The sequence below is a fragment of the Aptenodytes patagonicus genome, chromosome 1 (assembly GCF_965638725.1).
Source record: "Aptenodytes patagonicus chromosome 1, bAptPat1.pri.cur, whole genome shotgun sequence".
NCBI lineage: Eukaryota > Metazoa > Chordata > Aves > Sphenisciformes > Spheniscidae > Aptenodytes > Aptenodytes patagonicus.
The window spans coordinates 39,828,317-39,855,735 of record NC_134949.1 but is presented as its reverse complement, the minus strand read 5'-3'; the positions used below and the strand labels follow the sequence as shown (position 1 = coordinate 39,855,735).

The 27,419-nt window shown below is 41.3% G+C and overlaps 1 protein-coding gene across 2 annotated transcripts in view; it reads left to right on the top strand.

Annotated features, from left to right (window-relative positions):
- Positions 1-27,403, top strand: part of CPM (carboxypeptidase M) — a 34,923-nt gene extending 7,520 nt beyond the window's left edge. Inside the window, exons 3-9 of one of the 2 annotated variants that reach the window (XM_076332583.1) lie at positions 12,146-12,243; positions 20,241-20,413; positions 21,888-22,072; positions 22,323-22,493; positions 23,332-23,484; positions 24,537-24,685; positions 25,461-27,403. In XM_076332583.1, coding sequence (XP_076188698.1) covers positions 12,146-12,243; positions 20,241-20,413; positions 21,888-22,072; positions 22,323-22,493; positions 23,332-23,484; positions 24,537-24,685; positions 25,461-25,694 — 1,163 coding nt within the window. In that variant the 3' untranslated portion in view covers positions 25,695-27,403. The remainder of the gene's footprint in view (positions 1-12,145; positions 12,244-20,240; positions 20,414-21,887; positions 22,073-22,322; positions 22,494-23,331; positions 23,485-24,536; positions 24,686-25,460) is intronic. The other variant, XM_076332591.1, reaches the window with a different exon arrangement.
- Positions 27,404-27,419: the final 16 nt, after the last annotated feature.

The following is a 27,419-nucleotide window of genomic DNA, read 5'->3' as shown; positions in this document are numbered from 1 at the left end:
TATGTTAACAAGATTCTAGGTAGGTTTATATGTTCATTTTATTATTGAAAGGGTGTGCAGGTTCATGGATGGGCTTGATCTTAACAGCCTTGTAAACTCTATTTGCAGCACGTTATGTGAGTCACTGTGATGGGAAGGGGGAAAAAAAAAAAACAAGAGGAGGAGGATTGGCTCCTTCAGGGTTTATCTAGTCAGGCTAAACCATGACTTTAAAAGCAAGAAGTATTATCCTGTATTTTTAAAAAAATCTTCAGCTTCCAACTGAGCTTTGCTCTAAGCCGTGTGCTTAAATAGAACTCACGGTTACTGCATTAGCTTTAACTTCTAAGTCCATTTGTCCTAACTGAAGCTAAAAAGTCTTTAAATGTTGAAACATAGTTTCATTTTTCATCTGACTGCATCCTCTAGCTATTTAGTTACCAGAATTAGTTTAAATGTGAATACTGTGTATGTCTACTTATAGGAGAAGAGCTGTAGCACTTCTACCTTCTGCAATAGTAGTTTGACTACTGTAATGTGACATAAGTAGTTTGTGTGCAATTAGTCTTCCGATAGCCAAGTACTAAGATTTTGCCTGACGATAACATGACTTAACATTGCTTTCCTGTCAGTATGGCTACGCTTTTTATGCAAATAACTTATAAAAAGTACGTAGCTTGGTCAGCATCAGATGTTTAAAAGATTAATAAAGTAAGACGTTACTCTTAAAGATGCAGTCACTGACTCTGAGCATGTTCCTATTCTCTTGCAGTGAAAGTAAAATAATTTGCTTAAATCTTCTCTTCTCTATGCTTGCTGTGAATTGGTCAGTCATCTTTGTCTTGCCTTCTATGCTATCTCCTACACCCAAAAATAATAATGAAAGTATGTGTATGTATTTGTATGTGTTGTGCAGTTTTCTTTTACATACATGCATGCATACACACAAATGAAACTTAAATACGGTTCTTACAGAAAATCTTGTGGGAAGGTTTTTTTTCTGTGAAACCTGCCATATCGGAGATTCCTGTCCCAGCCTAAAAAAACCCACAAAACCAAAAAAATTTCAAACAACTATTTGAAAGGAACATATCCTAACAACACAGATCAAACACTTCTTGTATAAAAACTGCTATCTAGTACTGGAATCTTTATGTTGTAACTTTAAAATGGGAAGATCTGTTCTATTTAGAAATAGTCCACTGTTCCTGTGAGCAACACTTATTTAAAATCAGTGTTGTGGGAAGAATCTCTGCTCTCCTGCCTCCTCTCTACCCCTTGCTTTGTAGTTGTCCAGTTGCAGCATATATTTGTCAAACTTTTCTTCAGAACAGTAGAGGTCTTAAGCCTGCAGCCATCCTGTTTTCCTTCAGGAAGACTTTGCAGCTTTCCATGTTTGTTTAGAAGTAGACAGAGTTGACAACTGGATATTGTAATTCACACCAGTGAAGTTAGCAATGCTAGGGAGCTTGTGTAACATAGAATCAGCAATTGCAGCTGGTAGGTGCGGTTTGATTCTTGTCTATCTCCATATCCTTTAGCTGGTGTTGAGAAAGTAAATATGTGGAAGATGTTTTTAAAAAACCAACCAAACACAAAAACACAGAGCTCAAGATACTAAGAACCATGCACAATGGATAGATAAACTACTGGGTTTTTTTCCCCCTCACTTCTTGTAGGATTCTGCTTTTTGCGGCATTGTACATAAATTTTTTGGCCATGGAAATAAGAGGTGTGATCTTGAAACGTGGCTTGTGATCCTTTGTATAGCTCATAACTATACTGATAATTTAATTTATGGTCTGCTGATTGCAAGGGGCAAATTAAACCTGTACTCTTAATTCAAGTTATTTTTTATATGTAACTCAGTGTTGACTTACACTGGTCCTAAGTATTCACTTCCTCAGACAGCTGTTTTTCGGATGCTGTAAAGTAGCACAGGAAGAGAAAGAGATTCTCCAATAAAGAAAAGAAGAGAATGGCTTTCAATTAAGGGTCTTCTACCACCAGATCAGGTCTGTTTATTAGCCTGTCACAGTCTATATTTACTGGTCTTTGGGTTGTGCTGCAGGGCCTATATTTCCCTAGGAATAGGGAAAATCAGGTGAATATTGATGTTAATGATCAGTGGTGTGCGTTGAATTCCCTTTTCAGTACAATGTTGTTAATTTTAAAACAAATTCTAATCGCAGACTTACTTAAAAAGAAATAAAACTCTTACCCTATGCCTGTGTTTTACCCAGATGGTCAATCTGTCTGCATTCACCACTTACTTGAGGAGAGCACAGTAACACATCCCTCTTACCCCACTTCAGGGGATGATGCTTTTTAGTAAAAAAGCGTTTCTAGTAGCTTTTTATTCACGTCCCACAAAAGAAGAGCAGTGCACCATGCATCCCTTCTGGGTGGCCTTTCTGCCGAGGACCTCTGGCTGTAGATCCTTGGAGCTACCAATGTTGTTGATTCTCAGGGCTGCTGAAGTAAAGCTTTACTGTATGTAGCTATGGTATGGCATATTGTGTTCAGCTCGTTCACATAAGTACAAATGGAGACCTACTCATAATACATTAAGTAGTTGACAGGCAAGTGTGACTTCTTACCCTGAAGCATTTGTCCCTTAGGCGGCAGTTCTACGCATGATTTTGCATAGAAGAGAGATCTAGATTTTTTTTTTTAAGGCTGGGTTTTTTCTTTGAATGAAAGCTGGATGTGCACGTGATTGCTAGTTCTGCTTTCTGAACTTTTTATGCATTAGGTAGCTACTGGAGATGGAAACGAATAATGCATAGGGCTGGCTGTAGCTCTTTTCCCCTCCCAGCTGAGACATTACCCTCCCTGTAAACTGCACCAGTTCTGGCACAGTAACTCTTACAATCTATGGAGTGGTTCAGATGAGAGGAAGAGGTTAGAGGATGCTTCTAAGCAGATGATTCTGCAGTTTGATGTATAGGGCTTACTTCTTGTTATGGGAAAGCTCAGTCCATGGCAGTTGGACTTAATTAAATGACTGTAGCTGCTGTGTAACATGCTGAGCTCACAGTGGATTTGGGACAGTTGAGTTACACTTCCTGTTTGTTCCTAGCCAATGTGTTCTATAGCCATAGTTCTTTCAGTTACTTGGGGCATTTAAACAGAGCTTGAGCAGATCTGAAAAAGTAACATTTACGCTAAAGCTAAAATAAAAGCAAACTGTGTTCTCAATAAGAAATATAGTCCTACTGTGTCAGTTCAAAAGTCCAGTCTGGTCCAGTATTCTTTTTTCCAAGAATAGCTAGATAAAAGTCTAGGAATAACGTAGGCACAGAATGATACCCCAGTATGCACTTCTAGCAACGTGCAACCTGGCTGTTTCTGACAAAGTGAGTTTCCTAATCGTGGTGGACTTAAAGTAGGTTAAAGTACAAAGCTTGCTTTGATACACAATTGCATTAGGCTGATCTCAAAATCCAAGAGGAAACAAAGGCTGCCAGAACATGTTTCTCAGAGACAAAGGACTAAGTTACTCTGTAGGTAGTAACACTGCCTGAATTTTAGCTCCTTGCAGTGTCTGTTGCCCTCCTAAAAGACAGTAACTAATGTTTCTAAGGAAACATTTTGTTACGCATTTTGAGAGAGAATCTGGAAGCAACTGGTCTTTTTCAGCCAGTTAAAAAAAAAAAAAAGAAAAAGGGAGTGGGGGGAAAAGCTGCTCACTGTCTGAATTTGTAGGACTCTGCTTGCCAGTGTTGAGATGTGTATTGTTTGGAGCTTACTATTCTTGGAGCAAACATAGTGTCTGAGATCTGCCAAGGATGTTTACAGGACATGCATAGCAAGTCTCTTGATGAGGCACTTCAATGCACTGAAACCCACAAAGTACACCAGTAACTTCTCAGCCATGTAGGAGCAACAACCTGTAGTCTCCTCCTGGTTTTCTACTCCCTCTCTTGCCTTCAAGTGGCAGGAATAGTTTTGGCCTCCTCTGCCTCTGGTGGTAAAAGGGTAGGCCAAATAAAACTGTTGAATCTGGATAAATTGCACTTAAAAACAAACCATCCCCCTCCTTGTGCCTGGCTTGTATTATAAGCAATCACTCTGCTCATGATGATCCAATGGTACTACTGTGAATGGGTAATATTTCTTTCTTTTATGTATACAACAGCTTTTCTGGTAATTACTAGATGCATACCAGTTTCACACCTTTCTTGGAAAATCAAGCACGCATTTTCAGAACCAGGTTTAAAAACCCTGTGGTAATAGAAGCAAGAGTTGGTGAAAAGGAAAAATAGTCTGTTTGATTTCTGGGAGTGAATATGAAACCAGTTAGTGTAAATAGTGGGGAAAGCCTGTTCAGGTTAATTCTACATGTCTGTGGTGTTCTCTTCTTCTCAGTGAACAATACTGAATAAGGTTAGTGTATATTAATTTAAAAACAGTATTCCCTTCTGGGTTGTTTTTTGTTTGGATTTTTAAAATTTACTTTTATTTCTTGATTTGTGTTCAAATAAACAGGAAAGAAAGAGTTGTTCTCATAAGATACAAGTCCTGTGAAAGTGTCGAAAGCAGCTATGGATGTCCCAATCAACCAAAGATTTGTAAACCTTTAGGAAGATAAGCAAGCACATGAACTATGAACTGTTTTGACTCCCTTCCCATCTCAAGTGCTTTGGTTACAAATAAACAGTATCTAGGTTATTGTTGTGTTTGTTTTTGTTTTTTCTAAAGAGTCACTGGTTATTCCTACAGTTCTGCTTATAACGTACTGACTCTAAATTGGATTGGCTGGTATAATCTCTGGAAGTGGATAGGTGCTTATTAAATAGTGAGAAACTGTTAGGTTTATTTTTTGCCTTTAGAGAGAGGGGTAGCCTTATGCCTGTAAGAAGGGATACATGGGAAGAGACCAGAAGTGTTAAATTAAGCAGTGGCCCCAGCATAGTAACTGTGTCAGGGGTAGTGCATCTGTTGCTGAAACATTCTGGTCATTTGTACCTCAAGAAATAGCACAAATTGGCTGAGATGGGACTGTCTGTATTAGCACTCAGAAAGTTGTCGAGTGGAAATACAGAGCACAGGATAGTCCTAACACTTTGAAACAAAATTTTAAAGTGCTGCACAGGTACTGTACCAATTGGTCTCTCTTGCTGTTACCCTCAAACAAGCATTTGCTTCCTTATCAATTATTTTTACTTCTTCCAATAGCTTACTAGGAACAGTGTAGTTAGAGTAGTTCTTGCTAAGTATGATCTCTCTTACAGTCTCTCCATTAAGCAGGATACTTGGGGAAACTAAGTAGTAAAACTTTTGCCCCCTTCCACAAATAAGAGGTGCTCTCAGTTTGGGGCTGGGTTGGGGAGGGGTGGGAGTGGTGGCTATGGTAGACCTGCAGTCTAATGTTACCTTGGGCTCTTTTGGGTTTGTTCTGCTTACCTACACACCATGCTGAATATTGCCAGGTATGCCTGGCTAACATATGTAATTGATCTGTATCTTTTTAATACTTCAAAATACCTTGAAGACTTTCTTATATTTAAAGTGTCCTAGCTCTTCTTGGGATACCAGCTTTGTTCATTACTAATGCTAATCCAGGCTGACTTTAGATAATCCTTTCTGCCTCAGTGGACCATGAGAACATGGTATACTGAAAGTGAGGATAAATGCACAAAAGAATCTGATGTACTACAGTTGTTCATACAGATGTCTATCTGATCCCCGTTTCAGGTATGTAGGTTATTCTGAGTATAAATTAGACAGAGTGCCTGTTTTCTGAGCAGACAGCTGTCTTTTTTCTTTTTGGCTGATAACTTACAAAATTTATATCCCCAAAGGATACATTTATATTACTTGCCATAATCTGGAGGTTGCTTTACTCAGCAGTCTGGCTAGATTAAAGTCACTTATTTGTTCATGTTTGTAAGGCTACTTCTGCAATGCTACTACCTCAGTCATTCTGATTAAACCCTTCTAGTTATATAAATAATGTGTCGGTAACTCAAATTCTGTCAGAATCTGAATCAAGCTGTGTGCTGTTGGGCAGTCCCCTTGTGGAAGACATGTTCCAAAATAGCTTTAGACATTCCAGCTTGAATTGGTGATGGCAAATTAGAGTACCACAGGGCCAGGATGCTGCTGGTACTTGCTTAGCAAAAGGGGATTGCTCCTGAAGTCCTTCATTAGCTGTGGTAGTGTTTTGCTGGAAGACAGTATTGCCCCACTGTTATCATGGAGAAACTAACACTTTGTCTTCATATTGAAGCTTGGAAGTACAATACTAAGTTACATAAGCATTTAATGTCTTCATATTTCCATCTTCTTTCCTGTGCGTGTGTACATAGGTGGCAATTGTACTCCTGTGTTACACACTGAGAGTACTGATCTTTGCAGGGAATACAAGTACAGATCAGAAAAATTAAAAGACAAAGAATGGTTTGTGTTAGCACGGAAACAGATTTGCCATGAATGTGATTTAAAAGTTAGAAATTATAAAGCTGGGATTGATTTCTTGATCTCTCCCTTCCTGCAAGATAAGGAACTTTATGTAGTAATAAGCATAGTTTGACTTAGTCTCAGAAAATAGGTGTCAGGTGCAGCTGGGAAGATACCCTGACATAGTTCTGTAATAAAAAGAAAACTGTAGAGATGCCTTAGTATCTTGCATGGTAACAATTAACCTAGATTTACACTAGTATTACAGGTAGCCAGTAAGGATGTAGTATCCCAAGACATAGCAGAATATGTTGCCAAATGCAGGTAAAGAAATGTTTCCAATAGTAGTATGCATAGTTAAAGTGGATTAAAGAGAGTGTGAGAGATTACGTGGGAATTGTGGTATATCTACAGAAGAATTTATCAAGGAGTGACTCCCATGCCATCCCATCTCCCCACAATATTTTGTGTAAGTAATGCAGAAGCTAGTTATTTGCATCACTTCTCTTCTGTCAAACCGTAATTACCTAGTGGTTGCTCTTGCAGTGGAAGCTGTTATAAAAATCAGCTGGTATGTTTATTTCACTACTGTTACTTGGTGTTCTCATCATAGAATCTAGGCTGAAGCTCTTCTGCTTATACTGGAATTGAGCAGGATTGATATAAGCTATGCCTAAGGCATAGCCACCACCCTCTTACATTCTCATTGAATAAAACCTTGTCTGTCTGGTCCCCCTTCTTATTTTGCAGTGCTTTGATTGTATGCTTTGGGGGTCAGAAACATATATCTTAAAAGTTTGTGTGGAGCATGACAGAATGAAGCCCTGATAGGGCGAGTTCTCAGGACTGGTGATCTATCAGTAGTCAATATCAATCTGAAGAATAAAGATAAAGCTTTAAGTTGTTTGCACTTTCTATCTAACTTCTCTATCTTCTTTTCTTATTACTAAGGTGGCCTTCCCTACAGCTTAGGGCCTCATCTTTCTGGGTAATATGTAAACCACCCTGGTAATATGCTACTTGGCCTGTAGAGTTTGTTGCCAAACATGGGATAAGTAAGAGTAAAAAATAGTAAGTTTTAAGGAAGAGGATATGAAATACAAAGAGAAGTAAATTGTGGCTTGTATCAAATCTCAAAAGTATATTTTTTTTGAGGTCATTACTTTGATTTGGTGTAATGTCATGTTGCCTTTTTTCATAATCGAGCTTTATGTGTTTTATAGGTAATGTAGATGGATCCAGGTAGATTCATATCTGAGGCTTGGATTTAGACATCTAAAACCTCAGTTTTCTAGCCAGTGTCAGAGCAAGTTTTGTATAAGCTATATTCAGTGCTGTACTGTTCAAATAGGTATTCAGTCAGATCTGGAGCCAGAGTAAACTGGTTTGACACTGTTTCCCACAGCCTTCTCCTGGACAAACTGGCAAGATACAGATTGGTTAGGTGGCCTGTGAGATAGATAGGAAACTGGCTAACAGGCCGCACTCAGAGAGGTCATCAATGGTTTTTACTTAGGCTGGCAGCCTGTCACAAGTAGGGTCCCCCAGGGATCAATACTGGACCCTACACTGTTCAACATCTTCATAAATGATCTGGATGATGGGATTGAAAGCACTGTCACCACGTTTGCTGATGACACCAAACTGGGTGGTGAGGTGGACAAGTCAGAAGGGTGAGCCGTCTTAGAGAGACCTGGACAGGCTGGAAGACTGAGCTAGCAAGAACAGTATGAAGTTTTACAAAGACAAATGCAAAGTCCTGCACCTGGGATGGAATAACCGAAGAGCCCAGCACAAGCTAGGATCTGCGTGGCTGGGGAGCAGCCTTGCTGAAAGGGATCTGGGGGGTCCTGGTGGACAACAAGCTGAACATGAGTCAGCAGTGTGCCGCTGCAGCAACGAAGGCAAATTGGATCCTGGACTGCATCCGCAGGGGCGTTACTAGCCGACATAAAGATGTGATCATCCCACTCTACCCACTGCTTGTCAGGCTGCACCTGGAGTGCTGTGTCCAGTTCTGGTCCCCACAATTCAAGAAAGATGTGGACAGACTGGAGAGGGTCCAAAGCGGGGCCACGAAGATGATCGAAGGGCTGGAGAACCTGTCCTGTGAGGAAAGACTGAAGGAGTTCAGGTGGTTCTCCCTGGAGAAGAGAATGCTTAGGGGGAAACCTCATCGCAGAATTCTAGTACTTAAAGGGTGGCTACAAAGAGGATGGAGGCTCTCCCTTCACAAGGAGCCATGTGGAAAAAGACAAGGGGCAATGGATACAAGTTGCACCGGGAGAGGTTTCGTCTCAATATAAGAAAGAATTTTTTTACAGTGAGAGCAATCATTCACTGGAACAGCTTCCCAAGGGATGCGGTAGAGTCCCCATCACTGGAGGTTTTCAAGATGCAACTGGATAAAGTGCTTGATAATCTCATCTAGGCTCCCTTTCCCACAGAAGGTTGGACCAGATGATCTTTTGAGGTCCCTTCCAACCTGGGCCGTTCTATGATTCTGTGATTATTTCTATGATTAAATTGTTCTTGGACCTTGCATTCTAATGAGAGTCAATCTTTCTTCCTCTTCTCTCTGTCCTGTGCCTTTCTAGGTAGTGACTACCTCAACATGGATCAGCATTACTACAGTTCCTACCCATGAAGTCAGCGTGCAACACATGACCAGCCCAGGAGGACTGTAGTCAGTCTAATGTTTTTTCTGGGTCGAAGTGAAAAGACTTTTGAATCAGTAGCCTAGCCTGAGTGGTACTGACAGTGGGTCTGGTGCATTGCCCAGTCATTTAACTTCATCTCCTAGCCATAACTTTCTTTGAAATAACAACAGTTCTTTTTCATAAATGAAGCTGTAAAGAACAAAGTGAAGAAAAGTAGAAATAAATTTCAGAATAAAACAAACCAGGGAGTGCAATCCAGACAGCAACATCTACAAATGACTGGGTTTCTTTCCCACTAGATCTGGAGATCAATTTCAATTCCCCATCTTAAGTCCCAGTTGTCATAGATCTGTTTAGAATACTGATACTATGCCATGAACTGTGGCAACGCTAGAAAACTTAAAAAAGGGCTGCGCATTCTACTAGAAGCTGTGTAATCTGGCTCTGTTCCAATACAAGTCTTGTTAGTTGTCCTGAGACACACAGTTAGAAACATGTTTGTCTTGATTACTTGAAATATAGTTCACTAATTAGTTGAAGTCAGTTCTGGTTTGGCAGTGAGAAATGGCTTTTTGAGATACATTCATTTGATTCAAAGCATGGGAGGTAGCTTAGCTGTTCACTTCAGGTACAAAAACAGAGTTATCTAGGCTTTACTGATTAAAGGAAACTTAATCTATATGTTGAATCTTTTTACACGCAGTAAATTACTGCTGTATGGAAAGAAATCTTACATCATCCCTCATAGGTACACTATCCAGTACTGCAGGCTGAGCAGACCCAGGAATTTATTTTAATTGTTAATGGTAGGTTTAATGGTTAATGGTAGGTTCTCACAAGCTGGAAATGCCAGGAAATAATTGATGTCTCAGTTCATGGGAGTGTTTATCATTTAGATGGCCCTCACACAAACTATAAAGAGTCTAAACACTAATGCTGGAAAGACCAACTTCAATCAGTAGTTAATGCTAGTCTATACTTAGCTCTTCCCTGAGTTTCCCATGAGTGCAATTTCACAGTGATAGCAGCAGGAATCAGCACTGCTGATGGCAAGGCACTGGAAATCTTTTTTTAATTTGAAATCAGAATACAATATTATTTGTAGAAAGTCTTAAATGACAGAAATAACTATAGCATTTTAGCTGTACTTGGACTTGCTTTAGTATATATAGTACTGAATTGGTGCTAGTGCTGCTATGGGGAAGTGGCTAAAGAATATGGCACTGTTCTACATTGGTTCATGAAGTGCTCTAAAAAGTCTGTATGCAATGGATATGGATGTCGTCATTGCTAGTAGTTGGATTTGAAATGGTCTTTATGATCTGCTTCCATTAAAATAAAACCAGGGGCTAATCTTAATGTCTGGTTATTGGTGAGATAAGATGCTTCATGTTCTGGGGACTACAATATTGTTTGGCTGCTGTGATTGATTGGGTATTTTATATATTAGATAATAATTATATACAGAAAGGTAATATAAATATAGCAAGTATATTGGCTGGTTTAATGTCCTGATCCTGCACTAAGCTATCTCACTGTCTAGGTCACTCCTTTGTGCTTGTATAGGAAATCATCAAGGATTTGAGGAAACTAATGCTTTTAATCAGCACTTAACTTCACTTACATGTAAAAAGCCCTCTCAGATGAATTCACTGAACCTGTTGGCTCTAAGATATTTTGAAGCCCTGTCTGTGTGCCTGGTACTCATGCTGATAATGGGCAGTCCCAGGGCCGAAGGAATTTATAACTTTATAGAGGATATACGTCTCCTCTGTAGGAAACCATGCGTTTTACAGTTTAGCTGTATCCACTTCCATCTAGAAGAGAGCTGGGACACCATCAGGTCTCAGTGCATCTTGTAGTGTTCCTTCTGTCCTCTTCAACTTTTTTTTTTTCTCCCATTCCTGAAGGTACTGCAGTTGCCACGTCTTTGTTTTCCTTTCTAGCTGTGTGACTGGCTCACTGCAGCTATACCATGAGGGCCATGGCTTCCACCTTTGGGAAATTGTTATGCTCCAGAGTTTGTTTACTGCAGATTTGATGATCCACAAAGATTTAGGAAATAATGTTTTTTATAGTACTGCATATAGCAGCACCTACATTCTTCTTTCCTGTAAGTAACAATGACGTCTGGAATCTGCTGAGACAGCTCATGAGTCCCAACAAGCCCTGCGTGAGAACTGGGGACAGGCAGCATGCATGCAAGATCTGGCCATTAGCAATCTATAGGCTGTGACCGCTGTTATCAAGGAACCGGTCCGGTTTCATTGCTGCCACCTACTGAAACTAGAGCTTTCCACCTCATTGAGCAGAATAGTGGGAAGCATAGCTTTGCAGATGAGAACTGAAATGCCACATCACTAAAAATAATCAGAAATGCCCCCCACCCCCTTTAAATGAAGACTTCCAAAATGTATGTTTGTTTACTTTGTTACTTAAAGTTCAGCTTCCTGTGCAGCTTTACTGGTCCTAACTAATACTCTTTCTGTAGCTATTAATTCTTTCCCTGCTGACTTTTTTTTTTAATGTCTCTGATACAGCTCTGCCTGGTATCTTCTGTTTTCTGAGCAGTAACTCATGAATTTATTTAGCTTTTCTGTGTTGTCTTTAATACAAAAAAGTTATACTCTTTCTTTGTGATAATGGAAACAGCTGTATGTACTTCAGAAAACCCTTATCATGATTTAATATTTTTGGGGGAAGAGTGTCTTTTATTTTAAATAATCTTTAGTTGCTTGGTGACTTTGCTTGACAAGCTCTTGCTTGCTAAACTTGATTTGAAAAATGTTTATTACAAAAACACCCCAAACTATTTTCTAGCACTGGTTAAATGCATTTGAAATTGCAGGGTTCTCTATGCACTTCTGGTCAGAAGGCAAAACATATTTATTCCTATAACTAATTTAGCAAGTACTCATAGAATAAAAAAAACCACAGTCTACTTTGATATCCTATATATAGGACTGACTGGGCAGCAATGAAATACGAGAACTTGTACGGTGGTCTTAATGACCAACTTTTTTTTTTTCTTTTTTTCTCTAAGGTTTGTATGATTTTACACTTGTTTAAAAAAAATGTCTTTTCCCCTTCCCCTCTTAAAGGTAGAGACCTGTGGGTTCTTGTTCTGGGAAGGTTTCCAACCCACCATAAGATTGGCATTCCAGAGTTCAAGTATGTTGCTAATATGCATGGGGATGAGGTACGTTTCAACTTTTGTAATGTCATTTATACCAAATACACTTACCAGAGGTTTAGAGTGAACTTCTCTCAGGTGTGTGCTACTCATTATTAAGGTATATCATACCTCGAAGAAGTCCTAATATGTGTGTGTTTCTTGAGGAATTTCAAGAGTAAAGTTCCCTTGTTTTGGTGGAAGGGCTTTAGGAGACCTTACATCACGGTGAAGAATCCTACACCTAAGACCGCTCTTAAGTAGAGAGCTTTGTCTTCTCCATGTGGATAAAACCAGAGGCTTTAACTTTCCTGGCAATGAGTCAGATGCAGTAGTTTGCTTGTATGTTGTTACTGCCTAGGCATGAAGTATGACTGATAGAACTCTTCAAATACATCCTAAGATTGAATAATAATTCCTGTGAAGCACCAAATGATTTATTTTAGAAAGAAAATTTCTCTTGGGAACCTTAAGCTAGGAATACCTAGATTCACCTGAGATAACACAGGGAGTACAAAACAAAAAGCAATTTCAGGCTTAACTGGCTGTGGAAAGAATGCCCACTTATTAACAATAAAGGGAAAAATGGTGATTGTGAGCCTTCCTGGTGTAGTACATGAATCTGGAACAGAAAGCCTCAAAGCTTCACTCTTCTCTCTGATCTTTTCTTGCTTTCTATTTCCCTTATTCTTTAGTTTTACCTGCTTTTATTAGTCATGTTCAGGATAAGTTTAAACTACACAATATATTTCTATGTAGTCTTTAAGGTGAAGGGTAAATAATTCAACAGAGAAATGGCAAAATTTATATTTTTCACATATATACGCTAGACTGTGAATTCCCAAAACTAAGAAAAATAGATGTAGTAGGAAGTGTATCCTGTGTAAAGCATAACATATCACAAGCTATTGCTATTACCAATACTGTGTGTGAGCACTTAGAATCATTATCATTAAGGCACTTGCACGCCTACAGGCACTTGTGACATTATGTGCCAAGAATTTTCCCCAAGTTAGACTAGTTTCACCTTGTTTGACAGTGGCTGTGCTCAAAGGGCTGCTGGGAATCTGACTGCTTTGGAATTTAACTCTGTGTGGGAGGAAGCTGATTCATGGTTTCAAATGGGTACATGCGTTACTGGATGCCCAAGATAGGGTTTGCAACTCCTAAAACCTGGTGCGTATCAGCAGGGTAGTCCAGGGTGCCTAGGAACTGAGGCTCTGTGTGACAATCCCTGCAGACTTTTGGACAATCCCTGATTTTTTTGCAGACAATCCCTCATGGGAATTGCAAACCTATGGCTACAGATGACCCAGCTTTGGTGGGAAAGAGATGGAGGGCAGGATATGATCTCATCCAGAATGGCCTGGCTCTCAAATCCAGTATTGCTGGACTGCAGAAGGCCACTCCTCCTATCGAAACCTCCACAGTGAAGCACTCCTGCCGCTATCACTGCCCAGCTGGATATGCACAAGGAACTTTGACCATGGAGACACATGCTGTTTGCGTATCCACAGGGTCAAGAATTGCTGGAGATCAGGCAACCTGGATCACTGCCTAGGATCTAAATTTTTATACTGACTTTAAGGAAGTGAGGCAAGACTTTTTTTTTTTTAAAGTATTTGGCACTGTGTCTGAGTTTGTCTGAGCAGGGTTGATCCTAAGCTGCCTAGGTACTGTATAGCGCTAAGTGCCATGCTACATTCTAGCTTGTTCATTAGACCAAGCACGCACCTAGGGAAGATTCTGGAAGTAGAGCTATTCCTCCTTTTCAGGCCCTCATGATGATCTTATCCATACTCACAAAAACATAAGGCAATAACGCACAGTTGGTGTTTTGTTTTTCGTATCTGACCATAAATGTATTTCAGATGGCAGGAAATGAATTCCTCATATAGAGAAGCGTTGGAGAACTTTAATATTTTTTCCCATAATCTAAGATTCTGCTGGACTAGTCACTGGGGAAAGATTCAACTACCCCTATAATATATTAAGCAGATAAGTTTTGCACTAACTGTATGACAAGCTTCAGCTTGTGTTCCACAGTCTTTCATAACTTAAAATTGCAGGATTATGGCTTCATTGATCTAATTAGGTCTTTTGTGCTTCAGTGATGCTTTCCATAAATGGTACAAAGTAAGAAAAGTTCTGTTCTCAAGTATTGTTTGGTGATGCTGCCCTTCTAACCGGTCACGATCACGCAAATGACATTTTGGCCGGCTGCTCCTAAAACCTAAAAGTTGGGGGAGAGCCTGAATTGCATGTGTACAGGCTGTTCACACATGCTGCTGGAAGAAAACCTAGGTTATTTGGAGAGCTGCCCAACAGGGAAGTTCTAATAAAATAATGTGAGTACACAATACTAGGAAGAGAGTATTTTTTTTTCAGAACTAGAAAGATTTTTAAGTAGGTTCATTTTTCTTAATATTGTAAGACATGACCAGCCAAGGTTTAAATGACCTTATTTTGTGATCACTGTTGCCAAATAGAGTGAACTTTTGCCCCAGATCCCCAGAGATGCAACAAAAGACTTCTCCCATTCTTTCTGTGCCTGTATGAAGTTGGCCATTTTTAGCAGCACTTTTTGTTTAACCCGAGCCAGATTAAAACTGATAATTAGTTCAGTCACTTGCAGTTATGTAATCAAAATGGCACTAATAGACTGCACAAAATGGACAAGCCTGTGAAATGTTAATAAAGTCTGCACTGAGGAAGATGAGGGAGAGGCTTCCTGCTGTTCTGGGGCAGCTCTCATTCTGAATTAGGCAGCAGCCTCTCTTGTCCCAGGCTTGTAGTCTTACTTGAAAGATCGTCTCTTCCTCAGTGTGTACACTCACACGTACCTCTCTGGGGAAAAACTCATTCCACTTAACATCGACCACAACCAAACCCCCAAACACTCCGAAGTCATAAATGGAGCAGAACTATCACCTTTTGACCAGCTGTACCAGTGACTTGAATCCAATCTACACAACTGAACCATAGGATCTAATTAGAAGGCTGTTCCTAAACCATGTGTGTCACAGCAGGAAAACGCTTTAAGGAAAAGCATGTCTGAACAAGGTGTAAACTACCTGTGCATTTCTGCTTGTCCCCTTTAATATATTAAGTATATGGCTTCCTTAACTTTCTATAGCTATAGTGTAACTGGGCCATCACAAATAAACTCTTTTCCAGGATGGTAATGCTGATACCAACCCTTTTCTCCTAAATCATCCACTTCTGATCACTTTCTTTTCTTAGTGTAATAGTATTTTGCCTCTTTCATTATGTGAAGCTGAGCCTATACTGATAGGCCTGAGCTAGCCTATGTGAAAGGATGTGTTTGTTTTGCTGGCTTATCTTGTGATTTAAGTTAAAGCAACTAGACCCTATTTTCCATGTCATCATAGACATGGTCATATCCACAGAAGGGTTTCCTGAGATATGGTCACTTATTAGGCATTGGGTGACTGAGGACTGGGGTAGATTTATTTGTGATCAGTATAACTGGGGATTAAAAACAAACAACAAACTAATGAGTCTTGTATAGAATTTCTCACTCTCATTTCCAAAAAATGAAAGGAAGCTGCATTTACACTATCAAAATACCACTATAAAAAAAGGCTTGCTTTTTTTTTTGTCACCAGGTTGGGCAAGAAGAGTTGTGTCCACATACAGTACAATCTGCTATAAGGAATTTTCAGCACATATTCCTATGTCCTTTGTTCTGTGCAATATAGTATGGAAGTGGTGTGGCAGGGAAACAAATATGTGCTCTAGAAAAAATAATAAAGAAAAGAAATATTTCTTGCCTAGTGAACTGTTTTCCACCTGGCTTCAGTATCAGCTGATGTGATGTAAAAAAGGTCAGAAGCACCAGAGATTTAAAAATTCAAAGCAACCAAATCTATTTGCTAACCTCAGACTTTAAAAAAAGCTGGATGCTGCTGAGATCTCTTTCAACACAGGTAGGGCTGCTGCCTCGCCCCAGTTACCTTTTTCCTTATCTTTACTCCCACTCTTCTGAGTGGGAAAAGGAAAAGTGATCCATTTCTCAGCCAGGTGAAGCTTAGACTGAGAAGAAGCCTGAAGGCTGTGGAATTTGTCCAGGTGGTAACATCTTATGCTGGTTACTAGTTCAAAAGCAGCCCTTATGTTGCCATTTCCTTCAGTGATAAACCAAGGAACTGCAACTCCCTGTCATACATGTGGTAGTTCTCGTATTTCCATAGTGATTACTGCTATAGAAGTAAATGGGTATGTGCCAAACTGTATTTGCACAGTCAGTTTAACACTGGTAAAGAAGGACAAACACAGTGGGGTGTGTCGCAGCCGTGCATAATAATTAGTGCTGTACAGGCGTTAAAGAACGTCTGGTAAGTGTGGCATTTAAGTGGTAAACCAGGATGGACTATTGGTTTCTCTGCTGTAATTCTGCTTCCTTAGGTGGGGTTGTGCCTGGTGTGCTGCGCTAGGTCTGTAGAGCAGTCAGGGCTGGCGCAAGGAGACTGGCAAGACCATGTTGCTCTGAAACAGGTCCTACCTGATGGTTTGGATCTTTCTTTCAACATAGTTCAACTTAAAAAACAGGCCACATTTAAGGAAAGAATTTTAATCATAAAAATGGGCAGACTCTATCCACACATGGTCCCCTGGTGTTGGGTCTTTATCATGGGGTAACAAAAATGTTTTAAGAACAGGGGTGCTGCAGTAAAACGTTACAGTGCAGGTGCACTTGGAGCTAACCTTAATCTCTTAACTGGCTGCTACTAGGGCTTCTTGAGTAAGTCCTTCAGTAGCTGAGCAGGGTGCTGGCCCAGCCACGCCAGAAGCGATAGTCAGCAAGTTTAAGGGGTATGTCTACAGAAATGGCAGTCACACCCTTTTCTACAGTGTTTATCCATGCCCTGACACATGCATGCTTCTTCATTCAGGACTTCCCCTGAAGATCACTGGAAGCCTTTCCTGCTGACTTCTTTTGGGGCACGCAAGGAAACTGACAGCTGAAAGTGCATAGAGAAACTTAATGTCTGTGTCCCTAGAGGTGGGAGAAAGGGTTTTCCGTTGCTTTTGTGTCACCCCTCATCTGAGCTACAGCAAAACAATGCACCTGGGCATCGCCCTTGGGATACTGCAATTAAAACCAAATATTCATCATGTCTTCTCAAAGCCCCAGAGCACAGAAAGGCTGTCCCCTGCTCTCTACATCTTTGTGTTAGACTAGAGGCAGGTTAAGGTGTCTGTCCTTGACTTTACTGTCAGAAACCTACCTCCACTGTGTCTAGATCCTTTATTTGAATCTCTAAAGTAAAAATAAATGTCTCGCAAACTTTTCTCCACAGGTAGAGTTGACCTCTCTAGTAACAGGGTAAAGCTTGGCTGGGCAGGAGATGACTTCCAAGGGCTAGATCAAAACTTGAGCTATACTTTCCCAGAAACAAAAACTTTCCCTTTTCTTCCCCTCAAACACCTCCAGATGTGCTTTCTCAAGAAATGCAAGGTGCTCTGGATGAAAATAAAACCAACCTTCTGTCACTCCACCAAAACAGAGTGGTAATAAATACATTCTTCCCCCACTGGGGAATGATCTAAGTACCAGCCCTCTGTGATAGAGATTAGCCAAATTGTTTAGTGTTCTAAGTACTGCGGTACAGCAATAGCTATACAAGGAATCCTATAAAATAGGGTTAGTTTTTTAAAATACCATATATGTAAGTAAGTGGGTTTAACTCTTAAGTGCAAAGAATGTCATCCATGAAAAACTGGTCATCTTCCATTCTTTATAAACATTGTCCTTTTACACCACCTTCTCTTGTTGCTTTTCTTTATCTTTTTCCCACTCCTGTTCCTGCTTCTCTACCCTTTCTTTTCTGGATGTCTTTTTGTCAGGCACTGAAGAGAAGTATGGTAGGAGCAGAGGCACTTTCCTAGTTCCTCCAGAGAGCAGTCCAGTCTTGTCTGTAGTTTAGCTATCTCTGTGGTAGGGCTGTTCTTGTTGCTTCTGAGTCTGCTAGCTTTATCTCTCATGCCCAGGGCCATGATTTGACTGACTTCTCTCCCCTCCTTTCCCCCCTCCCAGCTCTGTATGGTTCCCAAGATGTCTATCACCCAGAGCTGGAACTGAGCTGCCTGTACAAGACAGGTTCTGTTGCATCACTTCTTAAATTTCACAGAGTAAATTTATCAAACCTGCAGAGCAGTCTGCTTTCATGTACTCAGGTGCTGTTTTGAAAGCTACTGGCAATGGAGGAAATTAGGTGACTTTTCTCCCCTTGTGAAAGCCCATTTGCTGTAGCATCTAGAAGAAGAACCACTTAGTTATCGGGACAGTAAACGCATTCGTGTAACGCAGCTTCCCCTAGTGGATTACTAGATGGTGGCTTGCAGGAGACCATCAGGACCTGACAGGAAGGGTTAGAAAACTTGGGAACAAATCTGCTGGGGGGCAGGTGGGAAGAGGTCCTTCTTTTTCCCTGTACAAAGAGCATGGCAGAATTGCTCAAGTACCAACTCGGAGACCATGGCTGTCTTCAAGTATGACACTTAAAATGGTGTGATCCGCAACTTAGCGGAGTCATGTTTGGCACTACATTGTTTGTTTGTTTCTCCTGCGATAAACAGCAATTGCTGGCTAACTGGCAAGATATGGTTTGTTCCCAACCTGAACAGCAGTTATACCCAGCCCTCCTTGCCCCGTCGTGTACCAACCCAGCTCCTGCTGGATGGTGTCTGTGTTCCTGTTTACCTCAACACCCAGAGCAGGATTTGCCACTTAAAATGCACCAATGCTAAAATTTAACAAGATACTATTGCAGCAAATAGCTGTGGAGAAATATTCCTTTTCCCCTGCCCAATTTCACCTACCTTTTACCTTAGCCTGTACCAGTCTGAAAGCAAGCTGATGTTTATCTGTGATACCAGGTTCATCCAGTAATGCCACTCCATGTTCCTCACTTCAGACAAAAAAGAAAAACTCTTTGCAGTATTTCCACCTTAGTGATGCAAGACTCATTCTAAAAGATACTTAGGTGCTGTAGCTCTGAACTGGAGCCTGCAGTGATTTACCAGGCTTTGTTCTTGGAGATAAAGTAGAGATAAATTATCTCTTGCAAGTCTTGATTTGTTCCCATCCCAGCCAGGGCTTAGGAACCCTACAACACCCTTGAGGTACGGATCACAGTGCTATAGAAAGTACTCCTGTAAAGTATGGTCCAGTGAACACTGTCCTAGTGGTTTCTGGGGTAGAACAGGACTGTTCTTAACTCACTGGATCTGGAACTTGCCACTGTTTTGCCTGAAATCTGATAGAGTAGACCGAAGGGAGATGTCCTGCCAGCTTTCACGAACTATAGAAACTTAAATGAACAAAAATACGCATTTAGCTTTTTCTCTGCCACTGCCTTTCCTTGATCCAAAGTCTGCATCCAAATGTCCTTCCATCTCTTTGCCTAAGGATTTATATATACCTGTTTGGTTTCCCCAATGCTTCTGTTCATGGCATTAAAATAAAGCAACGTAACAGAGAATATAACAGAAGCATCTATGGGGCCTCTCTTGATCCTGTATTAAAGTTGACTTCCCATGAAAGGGCATCAACAAGAAAAAAATCCTGCTCTGTAGCACCCTGGAAAACATGGAAGGTGTCTCCTTCCTTTCTTCTGAACCATCAACATCACTGCAAAGTGGTGATGCACAGCACTGATGCTTATGTGCAGGGCCCGGGGTCCCTCGGGCATCCATGCAGGATTTAAGCAGTGCAGCTGACACAGTTTCCCATTACAGAAAAAGCTCTGGTTGATTGAGGTTTAAAACCCTTGTGACAACCCTCCAGTGACTCCTTTTATGTATTAAATTACTTTAAATACATTTAGGGGAGAACATAAAACAAAACGGTGTTGACCAGAATGCTCTTGTATGCCTTTTATGTGTCTGTAATCCAGTAAGAAAAATCTGTAAGTGCAACGTGGTGGGTCTTTTTTTTTTTTTCTTCTTCTTCGTTTTCTGTAGCAGACTTAAAATAAAATCTATGCTGCTTTATACAGACTGTTGGGAGAGAAATCCTGCTCCATTTGATAGAATTCCTGGTGACCAGCTATAGACGTGACCCAATTATTACCCGGTTACTCAATAATACCCGGATTCATATCATGCCAACAATGAATCCTGATGGATTTGAAGCTACAAAAGTACCTGATTGTTATTACACACGAGGAAGGTAAGGGTGGCTTAGGAGGGTGGGAGTAGGTAAAGAAAATGGGTGGGGAGTAATAATCGGAGATAACCAAGAGACTGAATCATACTTGGTGGAGAGGATAGCCTAGAGGATGTGTTAGGGCTAATTTTGGCTGGTGCTGTTCTGAAGACGCACTGTTACAGCATAGAGTTTTTGGAAGACTGAGTCAGACTGGTGTTTATACGTGGTGTGGCTAGAGGAAATTGCTCAGAATGGTGTAATGACCTGACCTAACCTTTCAGGCAGGACACCCAGGCTGCAAATAGAAGCACAATAACCTATTTAAACCTTTAGGTTGCTACAAAAAAAAGAAGGAAAACTCCAGCCACAGGGATCTATTTCAATTGGAGAACTCTGTAACCCTCTTAATGAGAAAAAGGTGTGTCTAAGCTTGTTGAATGAACTTCTAGAAATGTGTTTAAAGATCATGTCGAATGCAGATCTAGTAAGAGGGAGGAGTTAGGCAAGCAGAGCTAGCTACAATAGGTGCTGTGCTAACAGTAGTGCTAGGAAAAAAACTTACGCATTGCATCCTGTGCTACTTTTGCATTCTTTAATGTAACTATTGCAGAGACCAAAAAGGGGAGGAAAAGTTTAACAAGCTAGAAGAGGGAAGAAGAAGAGAGAGTGAGAGAATGGGAAGAAATGCCAAAGGGACAAAGTTGGAATGTGCAGAAAAAGCAAACTCATGTGCTAGAAGTTCTCTTGGATCACTGGCCATGGCAACGTCGGAAGCAAGTGAAAAGGTAGTTTAGGTAGTTTAGTTCTCTAGGTGACCGGTGTAGGCCCTCCTTTTTATTAGGAAAGAAATTTATTCCTCAGCAAATTGATAGGATTTTTATGGAGGGTGGGATATTTAATCCCTTCACTGTCAAATAGACAGAGTTTAACTGAGTTTAAAAATCAATACAGCTGATGCTAAATACCCTCTCTACTCTCTGCACTGACCTGTGTGAGTGAAAAAGGAAGATAACATTTGCACAGGCTGGACCTTCAGGTACAGAGGGAAGAGAATAATACATCCCGTGTTTGAGTCAAATTTTTTGCTCTATGTCCCGAGTGACAGCAGTACAGGGGACACAGCCACCCAGTAGTTACCTTGGTCTTCTATACAAGAGTGAAAAACACGTACAGAAGGACAACAGCCTCCTTATCTAGCTTAGGCTTTTCTAATTCACGTATGAGTAGGTGTGAGCATGCCATATGCATATTAAATATTATTCGCTGTTTCCACCTGAAATATAATAGAAGAATTGTTTTCTTGTGTCCTATGAAAATTCCAGTGCTGCCAGAAAGCAAACGAGAGTCCATCTTCTTAATGCTTGAGATTTGCAATGGTCATCTTGCGTGTCTCCTGAAGACACTAGCATGCCACAGACCTTAAGTACTGGGAGGCTGGCGACGTGGAAGCGCCTATAGGCAAAACGGTAATGGGAATGTCTTCTCTCTTTCTAAGGTACAATAAGAACGGAGAAGATCTGAACAGAAATTTTCCTGATGCCTTTGAAAATAACAACGCTAGCATTCAGCCAGAGACTCAAGCAGTAATGAACTGGATAAAAAATGAAACGTTTGTTCTTTCGGCAAATTTGCACGGGGGTGCCCTGGTTGCCAGTTACACCTTTGATAATGGTAACTCAGGTAAGCTAGTAACAAACTCTTTTCTCCACAGCTGAATTGGTTTAGGATCATTAGCTGTACCAAAGCAAAATTTGTAAGGATTTCTGCAAGGTTTTTCCAGCTTTTGAGCTGGGATGGGCAGACTTTGATAAACCCCATCAAAATTCACTGCCTGATACGGCTATTTGGGAGATGTTTATCCTGTATGTAAGCCAGCACTGTATGTTTTACCAGTAACGAGAGTTACACGATGGCTATCTTTATTCTGCAGTTACCGGCTCTTTGAAAGGCTATAGCAGGTCTCCAGATGATGATGTCTTTATTCATCTGGCAAAAACCTATTCTTTCAACCATGCCATCATGTACAAAGGGACTGGGTGTGACAACAGACAACCCTTTCCAGAAGGCATCACCAACGGGTATTCTTGGTACCAGCTGGAAGGTAAGAATGTCAGTGATATTTTTTTTCAGCTGCTTCAGATACGATGTTCTCACTTTCTCCTGCCATCTTTGATGACAAAAGGGCTGTGATTTTGCCCAGAGTAGAGGGTTGATGAGGGGAACAAGCCAACGCATTCACGCGGATTCTCTGAGCAGGACGTGGGTGTTTGCAGGCTCTCCCGATCAGCAGTTACACAAGTGAATGAGGCAGTCTCTGCCGTCTGGCTGCTTCTGTGCCCTTTCTTAAGGCCTGCATAGCTGTATAGATTACGCACACGCACTGGTGTGGCACCAAGGTCGTGTCCTTTCAGAAAGAAAACCAATCTTCTGCTTGTATATCATCCTTTTTTTTTAACGTTTGATTACTGAAATAAATGTTTTCATTACTGTTTATGTGTAGCCAAATAGAATATGGGTCGTGTGTACTGTGGCACTGCGTGTTGTTTTCACAGTCGGAATTCAAAGCCTTAAAAGGCTCTTAGGGTGGCTTTGGCAGTGGCAAACTCTGTGCCAGCCTGTGAATTTATCTGCCCCTATTTAGTTGGGAGTGCTCGAATGAATTTAAGTCAAAGACCCACCCTTCCTCAGCCATAATAATCATCATTCCCGAAATGCCACTGTGCTTTAGAAAACACCGCTCTATATGTAACTAGAGTAATCAAGTTGGTTTTCCACAGGAGGTAGTAAATACAAGTGTGACATTGAGGAATAGTTTATCTGATTTACTTTTCTTGCAGGTGTGATGCAAGTACCAACACTTTAACTCTCCTGTTTTTCTTCTAGCTTGAACTTGGTCCTTCTTTGCAGCTGAACACTGTTTGTTTTATTTCACTTTTAAGGTGGAATGCAAGATTACAACTATGTCTGGGGACAATGTTTTGAAATTACATTGGAGCTGTCATGCTGTAAATATCCTCCAGCAGACCAGCTGGAAAAGTTCTGGAGAGACAACAAAGTTGCTCTGATCGAATATATAAAACAAGTACATCTAGGTGGGTACGCGAATGGGGAAGGGAGCTAAAGCTGAGGCCAGGCCGGTGGGCAAAGCGGGAACCCTTCAGCAGCCTGGGCCAGTGTCAGAGCTCACAGGTGAGGAGCTCTGGCGTGGACTTGGGAGCTATGGCTTCTCAATAGCAAGTGCTGCAAGGCCAGGGATGGGTGAGGGAGGAGAGCTTACAGGTGTGTCAGGTGTGAGGCGATGGGCACTACTACAGTGGTGCAAGGGCCTTAAAATGCGCTGGGGCAGGAGCAAGGGACAGGCCCCTGGGGCCGTCTTACCATACACCCCGCTCAGGGAGTCTGCTTTCCTGAGCAGCCTCGGGGCGGTCGTTTATTCCAGAGGCCTCTAAATGTGTGCGCGCGTGTGCATGTGGATGGTGTTTCACGGGTCTCTGCTGCTTGGATTCGGTATTTTTGTAAGGCTTTTCCAACTGTGAGGTCAAGATCACACCTAGAAGAGAGCTGTGGCTTAGTGAAGCAGCGGTACTTTACAATGAGTTGAAGGGTTTGCATAAATCTGTTGCTTATCTTGCATTTTGTTGCCCAGAATGTCTGACTGCCGTTTTATCTTTGCTTAATCCCAGTGCTGCCTTGAAGGTGGTGTGTGAGAATTTAGGGAAACTACTTCATAAGCAGACACTGTTGGTATTCTGCCATTGGGAAGTACTAGATAAGAGGCTGACTTATTTTAAATAAAAAAAAAAAAAGGCAAAAAACCCCCAAACCAGTACTGAAGATTGAAGCCCTTCAGTAAAAGACGTGTACAATAAGTATACATGGTGTTTTCAACAAAAGAGATTTAGAAGCAGAGATTACAACGCTGCTTTCTGACTTAATATGAGGGTAAACTATTAATAACAACAACACAGGATTTTCTATTTTAATTCCCTTCAGTAAGATAGAAGCGACTAGTGATACTAGATGTGCTCGAAATCACTGAAATAGCCTTAGAGTGCCTCCAGCAACAAACAGTCTGACTTTCCCAGAGAAGGAGGCTCACCGCAGTTACAGGTTGTGATCTTTCTCTCCTCTCCCTTTTTCATAGGTGTCAAGGGTCAAGTTACTGATAAGAATGGGAATCCTATTCCCAATGCCATCGTGGAAGCCAAAGGAAGGCGTCACATCTGCCCCTACAGAACAAACGAACAAGGGGAGTACTTTCTTCTCCTTTTGCCTGGGACGTACGTGATCAATGTAAGTGTGCGGCCTCACCAAATTATTGTTTCTAATTGCATTGAGTTCCTGAGCACAGTGAGACTGCATCCCTACAGACGAACGAGCTGAACTTGCTCAGGTCATATACAGGAGCTGTAAAGACTCTTTAGCAGAATTAAATGAAAATAATATCTTAAAACATTTTGAGTCAGCAGAAAGGAAATTTTTTGATACAGTAAGATCTCAAGTCCCCAGAACTTCTAGAGATAAGCACTCATCTGACCTGGATGGTGGAGCCAGCTGGGATGAGCATCCGGACCACGGTGACACTAGCCTGAGGTGTCTGAAACAAACCGCAGAGCTCTTGAAGGGCGAGGAGGTGGAGGCTGGGATCCACGTAGCCCCAGGCAGCGACGGGCTGACGCCGCCATCAGTTGACAGTTATTTCCTTGGGTCAAAATGGCTTCTCTGCGGAGGTTGTCTGGTATTAGAGAACATCCATGCAGCATAAGCCCTTGGCTGGCAGCAGGCAGGGCCTACGCTTAAGCGTAACTGCAGGATTCCCTCTCCTGTACAGCATGTGGTGCACCCCTGTTATAAATAAATATTCTGTTTTCATCTCAGGGTTTTTTGGGGTTTAGTCTTATTGCTGTAATGTGAAAAACTTTACTCTTTTCTCATTCCGTGTTCTCAAACTTATGTTTAGAACGCTTTTCCTATACATTGAAAGTGTAAATAAGCATGTTAGATAATGATTGTTTCACAGCTGAACTCAACGCTTCAGGCCAAGTAAATCTTTCATGTTTGCTCCTAGGCTACTGTACCGGGATTTAAACCGATGCTGAAGACAGTGGAAATACACGACAATACCGGTAACTTCAGTGCTTTGAAACACGACTTCTCTTTCTCAGAAGTCTCTATCAGATCGCGAGCTGCTTCGTGTCCCAAAACTCCCCTCTACCAAGAGCTCGAACGGGCTTCAGCTGCAGTAAAACCAACTCTACACGTCTTGGTTTTAATGACCGTTATGCTTGTAATTTTCAAATAAAGTCAGGAATGACATGACAGGGCGAGGCAAAATCTTCCTGCACAAATGTGGCTTTTCAGACAAGGAATTGTATAAGAACATACATTCTTTCGCATATACACCAAATTCTCAGATTTACAATCATGTTTACTGTATTTTGTAAAATACTGGCTCGACAATCAAATGTTTTACTTTAATTATAATATAGACTATCATGTTTTACTCTAAAGAAATTCTGTACAGCCTGTGGCGATAACTGGAGAATTTTGACGCAGAAAGTACAAATACATTCTGAAGAATCTGCCTGAGTTCAGAAAAAGGTTTCATGCAAACTCAGGTTCCCTGGTGAACCAACAGCTAACGTGCCACACAACTGTAAGCAGTTAGCTCAATCCTAATTTCTCATAATAAAGCCACTGCTGTAACTGAGGAATGGCATTTTTACGTACGCTCTTTCTTACCTAGACAGATGAGACTGCTCAGGGCTGAAATAAGGTAAAGACCAGTAACACAGACACGTTGTAAGACAGGAAGATGGAAATAATGAAGTGTAAGTATGCGGCCAAGGGCCACATTGCTGGAAGCCTGATGATAAACTGTGCCGTCAGGCAAAAGAGAGTAACTCAGGTCTCTGAAAACTGTGTTCCTCTAAGACAGAGCTATTGAAAACAACGCGGAAACGGTCATCTACAGCTTTATACCGTTGCTGTTGGCCATTTTTTACCGGATTTGGTATGGAACAGAACCGCATACAATTCAGAATTTTTTAATCTGACTAGTTTTAGCAATGGCTTTAGAGTGTTTATGTTGCACAGCTCTGTTACCACCCTGTTTGGGCCACGTCTCATGTGCCAGAAGCTGGCAGGCACACTCAGCAAGGCGCAAACCAGATCTTGTTCCAGAGGCTGGTTTTGGTGACGGCTGAGCTGCCTGTGTGCCCCTGGCTGGGCTGTCTTGCTTGCGGAATGAGCAGATTCCTTTCGCCTGGCCAAGATGAATTTGGCAAGACATTTCCAGGGCCCTCTGAAGTGGTCCAATAAACACAAAATTTATCAAGAAGAAAAGCCAGTTAGTACCGTCTTCTGTCTTCATTTTAAAACTCCATCTGCCAGTAATTTTCTTAACCAATTTCAAAAGTAACCAGAAGAGATTATCTTTGGAAACATCAATCTTTTCCTGTGCACAGTAAATAAAATTGCAGGAATGCAGTTACGTCTTTTGATGCCTTTTTAAACACACCGCCTCCACTGAAAAGGCACTCCTGCCCGTCACGCCAAGCCCTGCCACCAGCCAGGCTGCAGAGCTTGCGCATCAGCCACTCGTCTGCCAGTTGGCCGGATTCTGTGCAGCCTACGAAGTTGTAAATACACTTTAGAAATTGAAACAGCAATGCCGAGGTGGAATGAGGGCTCTGTGTGCAAGATACTGTATTTTGAGTGTTTTCATTGTATCCACTTGAATTTTCTAACTTTTTTCCCCCTCTGAACTGCTGTGGATTGTTTACCAGTCAGAGGAGTAAATAATCATCCACTAATCCCTCCACTGATACTTGGTTCCGATTCTGTCACTTACAGCAAGAGGAACTAGAGCCCCCTTGAGTTTAAAATCCCCCAAAAGTATGAAATCTGTGAGGAGCCAGCGGCCCAGCAGCTGAGTGCGGGCAGAAGGAGCCTGCATACTGGTGCACAGAACTAAAAATCTGTATGAAAACCAAGTAGCAGAACTTCTAAAAATTAAGTCATTGAC